This window comes from Columba livia, chromosome 1, assembly GCF_036013475.1.
Source record: "Columba livia isolate bColLiv1 breed racing homer chromosome 1, bColLiv1.pat.W.v2, whole genome shotgun sequence".
In the NCBI taxonomy this organism is placed as follows: Eukaryota; Metazoa; Chordata; class Aves; order Columbiformes; family Columbidae; genus Columba; species Columba livia.
In genome coordinates, this window is record NC_088602.1 from 179299579 (window position 1) to 179312768 (window position 13190).

The following is a 13190-nucleotide window of genomic DNA, read 5'->3' on the forward strand; positions in this document are numbered from 1 at the left end:
AAACAACGATAATCAACAGCAGATGTATTGTTATTTTAAAATAGACTTTATTTAATGACAATAAATATAAAGAAATCTTAATATTCAGAAACTAATAGCAAACATTCTTAGAAAAAATACAAAAAATACATTCTTACATTCTGAATGTTAACAACATACAGAGTCTAAAACAGTGGTGACGGTCTGTAATTTATGGAGCTTGTTAAGGCAATTAAATAGTCACTGGTCCAAATTCACCCTGACTTCAACAGATCAGTACAAAGTAAGAGTCTGGCCTACATATCATGTGTAAAAAAGGGCAAAATTGATTCATAGTTTAAAACAAATGTTAATTTTCCCTTCCAGCAGATCTTTAACTATTATTAAAGTGACTTGTCCTAAAAAGAAAAAGTTACAAATACTCCTATGTTGGCAACTGCCCCCTCAGCATTTTGTTCTGATGCCTCCGCAGAGCTCCCTGTGTACAAGCCAAGCACATTTCAGCAGTTGGAGGTAGAGGCTACAGAAATTGCACAGCTGAAATCGAACTATTAAAATGCAATTATTAGGCACTCTGTTGTTTTTCTGCTTCTTTCTCTCTCATCAGAACTGTGCTGTGAATAACACTGTGCATACAGCAAACTAAACTGAATTCTTATTGTAATGTCTTCGGAAATCAAATGTTACAACTACATTAGCAAGGAGTGTGGCACTTCAGAAGCAAATCACTAGAGCAAAAAGTTGATGTTGACTGGGTGATGCTCACACAGTACTCACAGCTCTCTTCAGCCTAACTCTGGTTTTAGTTCTCTGTACTAAGTGCCTGTCAGAGACCATTAAGTGCATGTCTAAAACCTGCCTTCTGGTTCAGCTTAAACCGAGAGGAATGTAGTCCATGTGCCCTAAGACCAGTCTGTGAAAGGAAGCACTGTCCAGAAAGTGGGAACAAGTGGGAGACTAATTTCAAAAGCACATTCTTGATCTGAACAAAAATGATAATGTAGAAAGACACCCAAAGTTGATTAAGATTTTATTACTGGAGGATCCCAAGTCATAGATATACGTGCTTTTCTGACTTATCATTTTTTAAAACCATTATTTTAAAGGCAGGAATATAAACTCTCGATGGCATTGGGGGCCAACTCCTCCTTTAGGAAATGCTGTCGACTGATGTAAAAAGGGGTGAGAGAGGCCACAGGAACCAAACAAGGAGCAGAAGACCAGGCACTTCTGAAAATTTGCCTTAAGCCACTGCTCAGAGGGACCCCGGGCAAGGCACTCAATTCCTTTGTTTCCTAATCTCTTTACCTCACAAAGAGGGCAATAAATGCTTCCTTAAGACCAAATAATTACCTGAAGTGGTCAATTTCGTGCTGCATTTTTCCCCCTGGTCACAGGATGATTGCTTGCGTGCCTCAGCCCTCCAACACCACTCCTGAAAGGGTATATAAGGCACACTGGTTCTCTGGACACTGATAGGGAGTGAAAATGGTATTTCTCAGCTGTACGTAATTGCAGATGGGGCCCAGCCAGTTCAAAGGTAAAATCAAAAGCTCCAAATCTGAAAGGAGCCAATTGGCCTTTTTGGCCAAACTCATTTCACAGAAGGAAGTCCCAAGTACTAAATGAAAATTGTTCCATGAAGCAGTTTTTTGGATTAAAAATTGTTTTAAACAGAAGTTTGGAATACTATGTGGTGACAGGACAGTGGGCACAAACGGAAACACAGTAGGTTCCCTCTAAACATCAAGGAGCACATTTTCACTCTGAGAGGTGACCAACACTGGCACAGGTTGCCCAGGGGAGGTTGTCAAGTCTCCGTCCTTAAAGATACTCAAAAGCCATCTGGTCATGGTCCTGGGCAACTGGCTCTAGGTAGCCCTATGTGAGCAGGGGGTTGGACCAGATGATCTTCAGAGGTGCCTTCCAACCTCACCCATTCTGTAATCAGGGGAAAAGGTCAAGACGGTATCGGGGGGATATATTTTTGTAAGAAATTCTGTCTTCTTTGGAAACTTCTCTTGGTCCATCTGCCCAGTTTATATTTGCTTCCTGGTAAATGAAAGACTTGTTATGGTTCCAGCAAAAACCAAAACAAATGGCAAATAATAGAATTCCCTGTGCAAAAAATACCGCTTCCATTGCTACTCTGGTTGGCTGTCATTAATTTTTGTGTGCTATCTTGTTTTCCTGTCTTAAGGTGGTGTCTACACAAAGTTTTCTAGACATCATAATAAGTAAGCTTCAGTCCTTCAGTGTCAGAAATGCAAGTGGTTCTCTGGAAGTGTGAGTTTCTTTCTTTCGACTTTCCTTGTTTTTTGAACCAAGCTTTCCTCTCACATTCTTCCATGCAATCGTGCAAAGTCTTGTTGAGTGAAAGCTTGTGTATCAGGACTGCTGAAAAGACTCCCCTCATGTGCTGGTTTAAATGTTGCCTTTTCAAAGAATAGGCTTGAGGTACATGGCAGTCAGGATTCATAAATTTTGCTACAAAATTCAGCTGTTTGATTCCTTCTGATTATTAATGGGATAAAATACATCTTATAAATGCTACTTAGTTTCTGCAAATGAACTTAACATATAAAAAGCTATATGAATAATCTGCTGAAAAATTCTATTACATTTAAGAAGAGTACAAAATCAAAAATGCTACAGTCATCACCTGGTTTACAGATCACAGGCATACTTTTGCTTTTTTAACAATATTTTGGTTTTTAGAATTTGTAGAAATCAGTCCATTAAAACTGTTAAAAGAAAGCAAGTTAATAATCTGAAATATCACTGCTGCAGATACAAAGTGGAGCTCCACATATATGCTTGATCTGTAATTCCCTAAATCCCAGTTTGTACTGGAGTCAAAATAGCCAAGCAGATCTGTAGACTAATTTGAAGATGACCGATGGCTCTAGCACATGCATCCTCACTTCTAACATTGTTCTTAGTTATATTAAGCTTCATAGCATGGTTACGGCATATTAAATGGTTTATTCCAACTTCCAGTTTCAATAGATTCATGGTCTTGCCAGAGTTCACGTTATCACGCAATGTTGCATCACAACAGGTCCAGCTGCACATTCTTCCTGTGTCAAAATCTGTTGGGAAGAGCTCAGTGCCTTTGGTGTGAGAAAAATGCAGTAGACAGCCCTCCACAAATATTGATTTAGTACGTGGAAAGACTCCTAACACTCATTACTGTTACAGGTAGGAGACCTTCAATGCTACGGTCATTCAGAGCAGAATGGGCACGTGAACTAATGAAAGTACATTGACTGGGGAAAGATAAAATACCTGAGTTTTCTACTCTCTTGGAGTGCTATAAAGTCAGTTTGTAGGCATTGATTTCAAAGGCAATTCTCCTGTTTACACAGAGATTGATGAACAGGATGGGCTTACAGTCCTGCTGCTTCTTGTGATCCAAGTGCATGATTAATTGAAGTATCTTGTTATCCATTTAAGTCTCAGTATGCATAGCTAATTCAGTGTAGCACACAACAGCGCTTATTATGTCTATTCCAATGACTAAAGAACATGATTTTGAGTTGTATTTTCCACCTCTTTCCTTCATGTTATGGCTTTTCTTCTTTGTTTTATAGTTCGGGTTTGTGTTAGCAAGTAGTCAAAAATCCTTCAGAGGACATGATGGTATTCTTACAACAAATCATTCTTGTTCTTCAGACTTTAGTCAAGTAAAATGAGAGACCTAATAGCTGATGCCTAAATAAAGTGGAAAGCACTCTATGTATTTGAGAATTAATGTGCATTGTCTTAAAATGATAAATAACTTTCATCTTTATATGTTAAAAAATATGTCCTACTAAAACTGTTTAAAAAATTGGTAACTCTTCTCTGAGTCGCAGCGGTTGCATTTGTCCAAGGGAAACAGGTAAATGAACAGTTAAGAGTTGCAAGAAACAGTCTTTGGTAAAGGGAATTAATCCAAAGTGTTTGGTTAACCATTGGTGATATCTGGACAGGTATTAGTTGGCTAAATACTGTTATTCCATAGAAAAAAATACTTATTCATCTTTCAGTCGGAAAGTGCTCTCTACTCCTTTGATAATCTTGTCGGCTATTTTCCCCATGTTTTTCTTTACAACTTTGAGATCGTTCTCATGCAAGAATTTCTGTGTTAGGTACTTCTCTCGTTTGACCTTGCTCTTGGTCTTCTGTGATACATCCGGAATTATGTATGAAATAATAAACTTCACAAAGTATATAACATGCTGGGGAAGGTGAAAATGAAAAAATGTCAGTCCGTTTGATCGTGACATCGTTGTTGTTGTTGTTGTTATTATTATTATTATTATTATCATTATTAATAATATTATTATTGAAATGTCACATTATCTTGTAAAACTCTGAGCTGGTTTTGTATCAGTGTCTATCACAGTGGGACCATATTCTGAAAAGCAGACAAGTAATTAATAGAATAATTGTCTGATAAAAAAAATTCTGATTTTCTAATCCTATTTTTAACAAGAACTTCTCTGCCTGCTTTGCAGCAACCCTGATACCCAGTCCTCCTTCCCTGCATGGAAATATTGTTTACAGTTTTAAAAAAATTGTTTTGGGTTTGTCCAAATAAGTGTAGAGCAATGGACTTTACTACAGGCGCTTTGATCGAACCAGCTGCATGTTTCCTATGACTTCAGGAGTCCCTGGATCAGGCCCAAAGCACATTTTATGATGTAAGAATACCTAATATTCCTTTCCCTTCATCTTGGACTGACTCTTATCTTTTGTGAGCCCAGATTGTACCTGCGGAGGAAGGAGCAATTGCTTTTTGATGCTCATCTAGAGACTCACCTCTTGCAGTGACTGTCTTTACACACTTCACTCTGCTAGTGCACGTGTATCATGTATTCATGAGGCTACGCGCAAACTTTCTCTAAGTACATGTAAAAATATTTTGTGTGTAACTGTCCCTTCTATTTCTGATACTAAAAATCATTTTACAGTTACTGGGAAAAGAAACTGGAAACATGTGGAGCAATCCTTTGCTGATGTCGTGATTTCAGAGGCTTCTTTTTCTAACGCTGCTACACTTTATTTACATCTCCCAAGCTTTTGTCCATGCTGGCACACATGGCCAGCTCTGATACCTGTGCCTGGACAGAACATATTGAGGGATTTTCTGCATGGAGGGGAGCGAAGAGAAGTTTAAATAAGCAACGCTCAAAGCCCTCTACGCTTACCTCCATGACAATGATGAAAGCCAGCTTGGCTGCAATAACATGCCAGTAGTAGATGTTATGCTCATATTGGTGCTGGTGACCAGGAGGGTAGCGGAAATCTCGGTATCTGAAAGCAAATCGGGGAAGTCAGAACTAGGCTGAGGCATCTCTGCAGTAAGGCACTGTGGCCAGATGATGGAGCAAGACATGTCCCTGCTTAATGCAGCCAGGAACCGTCAACTGCACATAACTACAGCAAACTTCGTGTGTGCAGAATAAAACATATTTGGCTGAAATACGCTCCCACCCCCGCTCCCCCCCACTGAATTAATAATTTCTTATATAACTTTTAAAGTATTAAAGTGCTTTTTTTTGAACACTACCAATTATGAGACAAGCAAAATAAAGTAAGAATTTTCTGCGTAGCACAAACTTACGGATTAATACTTCCACTCAGTTCTGCCATTCAAAACAGACTGGCTTTTAGTGTGTTTTAACATTTCTACCTGGGTATTTTTAACTGAATTGGGTGATTTAGATATTTAGAAACTATATTTATTTTTGTCATTGGAGAAGGATGGCTATTTGATACTTGCCTGCATGTCATTTGGTTCCCAAATGAAGGGGAAAATGGCTTGCTTGCATTCTTAAAGTCTGATATATTGAAGACAGAAAGTGTACTGTTTATATACCCTTTCATAGTGTAACTGCTGTGACTCCCATAAGGAGGGACTGAAAAGGACCAGTAATAAACCAGACGAGGAATCATGTCAGATGTAAAAGCAATGATCATAGCCTGCATTTCAGAAAAATAAGACAAAAAAGCAGAGTAGTGTTTAAGAAATAAGCCTTAATATACACGGCTTTGTCATATACTTGCTATCTTGAAAGTTACAGTATGAGCTAAAAATAGAAAATATGTGCTTTTCCAGTCAGTGGTTCCCCCAGCAAATGAGCACTTAGTCACTCATGAGCATAAAACAATCTCTTTCTGGAATGTGCACTCTGTATAGTTTTAAAATTACACTCACTCTGTTGGATGCCTTAAGAAAGTTATACTACAACACACTTTTTTTTTCATGAGCATGCAGTGAAGGCCAACAGCAAAACTCATCTTAAAGTACTCTAACCTTCAGCAAATGTGCCTGCCATCAGGTGTACCTATAAGATGCTTAAAGAAATCCTGCCTGGTGAAACTTATGGAAACAGAAAAGTACTTCAGTACCAGAAAATTAAGTTTTACCAGGAAGCCTGAGGTTTGAGTAAAATAATTCAATAACTTATATATATAGCTAATCCATGTCTGACCCTAGAAACATCCCACTCTTTCTGAGGTGCTAGCCAGACCAAATTCATCTTGGCAGTTGTTGCCTCATAAGTTTCAGTGTCACTACATGTGGAAACTGCTCTTGATGCCAAGATAATTTTTAATAGCAGCTGCATAGTGCTGTTTTACATATGATGTGACCATTTGTTTTTATTTTGCTCTCAAGGGAGTCCCTGTCCTACTCAGTCTGCTAGAGACAAACTGGGTAGGAAATATGACATGTGGGTTTGTTGTGGGAAGTCTTTTCTAAACTCAGGAACTACCCAAAACATCTTCTGGAGGGCAGATTAATTATGTTTAATCCAATCTCCTCTTCTGCTATTGCACATTGAAAAGGCTTCTCTGTGAGGAAGACTTTCCACTGGCGAGATGTGCAGCAGACTGCTTAGAGAGAGGCTGTCTGCCCAGCGCATCATGACAGGCATCTCTGGTGTCCAGCACTTGGGAAGGAGTGATGAGCTCCACTCCAGAGCTGAAAGAGAAATCTCTTGTTCCACAGCAGGGAAAAAAAAACACTTGACAACATGGATGGAAAGAACCAGGGCAGAGACTTGGGGGACAAAAGTGTGAGGTAGAGGTCTAACAGGGTCAGAGGGAGAGAGGTGAAGGCAAAGATACATAAAAAGGGCAGAAAAAAGTCTAGTGCAGGTGTGGGATAGAGGAAGGGGCAAAGTTAAGCAGTATTTGGTATCAGAGGAGCATAAGAACTGGTTAATATCTGTATTTTATTCCCCTTCATGCCAGCCTGCAATTAATGCAGTCTGTATTTCCTTGTTCTCATGAGATGTGGTAAAGATTGTCCACCTTCATGCAGCATTCCCAGCAAGAGAACCCCAGCCTGAGGAGCTATTTTCAACAGCTGTAAAAAAAGCAAAGAGAGGAAAAAGGATAAAAAAAAAAAAATGGGGACACCTCTCCTACAGTTCCTCAAACAGCACTTTGGTGGCAGTGCTAGCAAAAACAACCACTGTCCCTCCTGCCTCTGCCCCTGGCAGCCACTCATGTGCTCGTGCAGCAGATCAGATCACAGTGATGATCTGGTGGGGAATCTGGCATGGATCCTCTCCCTGATGTGGTTTCTCGTATGTTTGTCAAAGTGCTGGTGGCAGCACAACATAAGAGACAGTGACAAGGGGAAAATCCAGGGAAGGCAAAGGGTGAGGAGCTGAAAAGTCTGCAAGACTCACCCCACCTCAAGTAGCATCACTGCCAAATGGTCAACACTGTCCTAATGCCTTACCATTTGAACTGGTTTATTTTCAAGTAACAGAAAAGCTAAACTCTAGTCAAGACAAAAGCTGCAGAATAAAGACTTAAGATTGAGACTGTGGTCCAAAATCGATATTTGTTTCTCCAAAATATTGTTACAATTGAATTTAGTTGAGAGAAAGTTAGTTTGGCTGATGAGAAAGAAAAGGGAGGTGTCCTAAGACTAAAATAAACTTGTTTAAAACTTTCAAGGATAAGATTGGGTTTTTTTTTGTACTCTACTCTGGCTTAAATCAAATGTAGTTGGCATGCACTTTTGAAACCTGTTTTTAAGAATTACATGTCAGTGTGCAATGAAGTGAAAATTATGTGTTTTTTATATTTACACACAGAGTAGGTGTTTTTGGCTTACGAGAAATATATAGTGCTGTGTCTTGCAGTTGCAGGGAGACAACCTCACACCTAAATTCCTATTTTTAACTGAAGTACAAGCACAGAAAGTTTTAGTTATGTGTAATTTCTTTCTGTTCATTAGCTCATACAGTCAGACCCTAAATGAACTAATAGCAACTGAACAGTAAGGCAAAAAAAACCCTTCTCCCTTTGGATCAAAGAAGTTTGATGCTGCTTCTTTGTATCATTTAGAAAGATGCTGGAATATGGTATATTTACAGAACTTAATATTTGTTCTTACTGAATTTTTCTGCAAGGCCCCAGGTCTCTCATCATCCTTAATCTGAACCCTGTCTCACTCTCCTCCCTCTCTCAGAATGATCTCCAGATGTGCTCCAGAGAGCTGCAAGGACAGAAATGTGAAAGCTAATCCTACAGCATTGTCTCAAAGGAAAAAGGTTTTTTCTCCTGAGTGGTGGGCTGCATTTCAGAGTATTGCACTGGAGAACTACAAACAAATAGCACATTCTCTCCTTCCCGAGCTTTACTGCGCACAATTTTCCATTTGTACCATAACTAATTAAAATCAGTCTTCAAATCAACAACAGATGCTTTTGGTGTCATGCAATAGCAAGTCCAGTGCCTGAGCAGCAGCTCTAGAAATGGATAGTTTTCTAAAAAGTTGCTTGCAAGTTACTAGCAGATGTTACAAAGGTAATGCGTGAAGGAGAAGACACATTACCCAAGTCTAATCAGCTGTAACAAGTCACGTAAAAGAGAATAAAGTTTCTGTGTACTAAGGAAACATCAAGGCAGGAATAGTAAAGACCGATGACCTATGCTAGATTGTGGATATCAAACAAGAAAAAAACAGACTTAAAGGAATAAAACCGCTTCTAGCATTTGCTCTAATACATGGCTTTATAACCACACTTCATTAGCAAGAAATACGGATCTCTTTGAGGTCCTTACAACACCTGCAGCACAGCCTTTTGAGCATGAGAGTCCCTGACGCTGTGCCTCTCACGTGATCATAGCCCCACTGGTGTCAGTGGCAAATGCACCATGTTCACACTGACATTAACTGTATCTAACATGTGAGACCTCCAAAATGCGTGACTCTAAAATAAACCTGCCTGCAGTTAACAGTCACACGAGCACTGGCGTTGAGTGCCTGTCAAGGAGGACAGAGGGTAATACCAAGCTGTAAATATACTTTTGCATATCGAGAACGGCACATTTTCAGTGATGCCTTGAGGGTTGTAGCACATAAGGAGGAATTTGGAGTGAAAAAAGGTGCAAAACTCAGATTAGCCTCAGGTGGGCTGTGACTGAGTAGCACCTATTGCTGGGTCTTTTTTCTGCGGAAAGCAGGTCATGAATACATTCCTAACAGAAGCCTAAACATGTCTGAGTCACCATAAGGTCACCAAAGCCACTTAAACCTTGCCCTGAATATCATAAGGACTACGACTAAGGTACTTGTAACAATTTTTCTTTCATAGTGGTATCACAAGATCCAGCTGGACTGACTAGGAAAGTCAGCATCTCCAACAGCATTATGTATTTGTTTTCCTTCCATGGCATCTGAAACATTTTTTGCCTTTAATTTTATAAGCTTTCTAGCAGCATAGTTCGAAAGAGAATATTGATGCACCAATAAAGTTGCCTCAACTTCTAGCTATGCTAGGTGAAGTTATGCTTCATCTGGGAATTTGCATTATCTGCTAGGATTTGCATCATCTGCTGGGACAGTTATCACTAACAATTTTTTGGCACAAGCACTAAAACAAAAGAGCCCAAAACTATCTCTCGTGTCACCTGACACATCTAGAAATCTGAACATGTGTTATCAAAGTTGCATCATTTTTGTTTTAAATTTTAACAGCAGATTTACTAGAAGGCCTTAAATGTTCCACATGCCTATGGAACAGCTGGATTTATGTTTGGCTTGCCTCAGCAGAGCAGTGTGAAACAGCTGGAACATACGCTTGAGCTTGCTGTCTGTCTCTCAGATTCTCTTATAAATTTTCCATTCTCAAGTTCTCTTCTTCCATCATTTCTCTGTGCTTATTTCTCTGTGCCTATTTCTCTGCTTTTATGTTCTCCTGAGTCTATTCTCTACATTCTAGCTATGTTTGCCATACCTGTTGAATTTCTACAGTGTGAAATAAAGTTCTGAACAAGAATAAGTGCAATTTTGGGAGGACTTTGAATACTTGAAAATACATCTGATAGCTGAGGCTGAAATATAATATTTACCTAATCATGGAAATCCACTCTGGATCTAATAATCAAATAATTCACAGTGGAAAACTCCAGTGGATTGTTTTTCTCCCCACAATGCAGTCTATGTATAAGATCTTGATGAATTAACAGTATGGGAAATTTGAAAGGTCTGAATTTCATTATTAGGAGTATATTCATCAGGAAAAAAAAAATCTACATATTTTAAAGAAACCCTTTAAAAATTAATTTTAACTCCAACTGAAAAATAGATGAATTTCAAAATTCTCAGAAAATTGTGATCTCAAAAGGTAAGTGCTGCAATTTTGAGCATACACTGTATTTTTAAGTACACAAGAAATAAGCTGAATTTCTGTTTTAAGTGCAAAATTGCTTAAAGCCAAATACAAATATGAAGTAATTGAGCAGAGTAAATGTAACAAGTAGAAACAACAAACAATTATAACTTCACTAAACTGCAACTTATTTTTTTTCAAAATTCATGCATTTAACTGTAGACCATCTGAAAACATATCTGTATTATGTGCAATAATTTTGGGAAAGAGGTGCTATAGTCTTCATACGTAACAGATTTTCCTGAAGACTCCAGCAACTCTAAATAAAATTTGTTTTCTTTAGATACAATGTTTTAGACAGTAGCCATATTCTGCTTCTAAAACATCTGAAAAGTAACTGAGAATCTAATTCAGAGGGGCCTCAGTCTTAAGGGACTGATACTTGTAATTAATTTAGGATTGTTCAAGTGCTACCTTGCCACATGTGACCCCCACATCTGGATGCAACACCCGCAGTGAAGGCATTTTACATTTTGCAGTTGTTGGCCAAGTACTTACGTTGGTGACCACAGCCAGAATGGCGATGCCTTGCATGATGGGCTGCCAGGCGCCGATGTCTTGTGCCTTCTGTGGAACCATGCGCCGGAACTGGGTTGTTAGTTTCCAGGCATCCAACCGGATTTCCAACATGTTGTTAATCAGAGCCAGAAGAGGAGCCAGGGGGAACGATGCCACAAAAAGAGTGACAAAGCCAAACTGTATAACTGTCAAAGTGAGAGGTTACATACATCGATGAAGCTTTCACTTACTCAAGATAAGCATATGTGAGCATGTACACTTTATATACTCCAAATGTGGGAGATGGAGACAAGACCAAGTAGCTGAGTTCCTAGAGAATCTTACATATGAGGAAGCAGGAGCACAACAGAACTGGAAAAACCTGCTAGGTGGCGAGGACAGAAAAATGTTACAAGTCACAACACACCAAGAGCAACTGTATGTATTTAAACATCCATTTAAACTGATGTATTCAAACATCCATTTCTTTCTTACATCTTCATCATGAAGACTTGGAAATCTCATGACTATCTGTCTCAGTGCTGTGCTGGAAAGCCTGAATCGTTTTATTGGTGCCCGAGTGCTGTGACAAGTATGCTGGCAATGCTGTGGCAGAACAGAGGGGAGACATGCCAGCTCCCAAGAGACCAGTGACAGGTCCTGGTGACTGCAGACCCCATCAGAGCAGCCTGGCACAGGGCTCTGCTGCACAACATGGAGCATGGAAGTGGGCTGCCTTCTGGGTGCATTTCTCAGAGAATGGGCAAAGAAGCAGCACATGCTGTTTCCTACTTATAAATGGGATTGAGGTGTAGGTGCTTAATATAATAAAAGCTCGCGAAACTCTCTATAATGTCCCATCAAAACTTGTCTTGGAAAATATTCATGTCTCCTCTGCCTATAGACTTATTAAGCAGTGCTTGTATGAAGATTTTCTTTGGAGCGTGTTTGTACCCAGGAGTGATAGTGAATCTGAACTGTCACTTACCCATTTCAAGGTACTCATAAAACAGTCCAAGTTTTCCAACGGGCTGCAGGTGGTAGTCCTGTTCCCAGCGTGGAACAACTTTTTCTGATCTAGCAGCTGCACAGTATCTTCCAATTAGATTCTTAACCCAACTATCAGCCAGGGAGAAAAAGACCACTAACATTGGTAAAATAACCTAAAAAGTTTGGTAAATGGAAAAAATTGACATTTGTGTTGTTACAGCTTTGAACAGTGGCTTTTAGTTATTCTTAAATTACTGGAAAATTCCTTCAAATGTGAGCATAATCTTCTATTGCTTTACCCTGAGAGCAGTTATTTACACCTATAAATAAGGGTGTAAAAGGGCAATATATCAGAATCATAGTGATTTATACTCAGGTTTTACAGGTGAATGACGACATGAAATTCAAGGTAACAAAAAACTAAATTAAATGTAGGCCTGTTGCTAGACAGATTAGTTCCTTCTGATCAAAAAATTCACAGAATCATTGAATGGTTGAGGTTGGAAGGCATGTCTGGAGCTCATCTGGTCCAACCCCTCCTTGTGTAGGCAATGCCACCTGCAGCCAGTTGCCCAGGACCATTTCCAGATGGCTTTTGAATATCTCCAAGGATGGAGACTCCGCAACCTCTCTGGGCAACCTGTGCCAGTGCTTGGTCACCCTCACAGTGAAAAGGTGTTTTCTTATGTTCAGAGGGAACCCTCTGTGTTTCAGTTTGTGCCCATCACCTCTGGTCCTGTCACTGGGCATCAGTCATTGATATTAATCTGCCTCCCACTACTTTACTCTTGCCCTTCAGGTATTTGTCAGGCATTGGAACAGGCTGCCCAGGGAAGTGGTTGGGTCACCATCCCTGGAGGCATTTAAAAGATGTGTAAATGTGCTTGGGAAAATGGTTTAGTGGTGGACTTGGCAGTGTCAGGTTAACATTTACACTTAATGATCTTGGGAGTCTTTTCCAACCTAACTGATTCTATGATTCTATTCTACATTTCTATGACCTTCCAGAGATCTGCCCCACTGAAAAAGAATGTATAG

General features: G+C 39.5%; 1 protein-coding gene across 3 annotated transcripts in view; it reads right to left on the reverse strand.

Moving 5' to 3' along the window:
• Positions 1 to 27: 27 nt before the first annotated feature.
• The window catches only part of ANO6 (anoctamin 6), a 77557-nt gene continuing 64394 nt past the window's right edge, over positions 28 to 13190 (reverse strand). For 2 of the 3 annotated variants that reach the window (XM_065048604.1, XM_065048605.1), the window contains 5 exons: positions 12151 to 12281; positions 11163 to 11368; positions 5750 to 5949; positions 5175 to 5280; positions 28 to 4202 (listed from right to left, as the gene is read on the reverse strand). In XM_065048604.1, coding sequence (XP_064904676.1) covers positions 3996 to 4202; positions 5175 to 5280; positions 5750 to 5949; positions 11163 to 11368; positions 12151 to 12281 — 850 coding nt within the window. In that variant the 3' untranslated portion in view covers positions 28 to 3995. The other variant, XM_065048606.1, reaches the window with a different exon arrangement.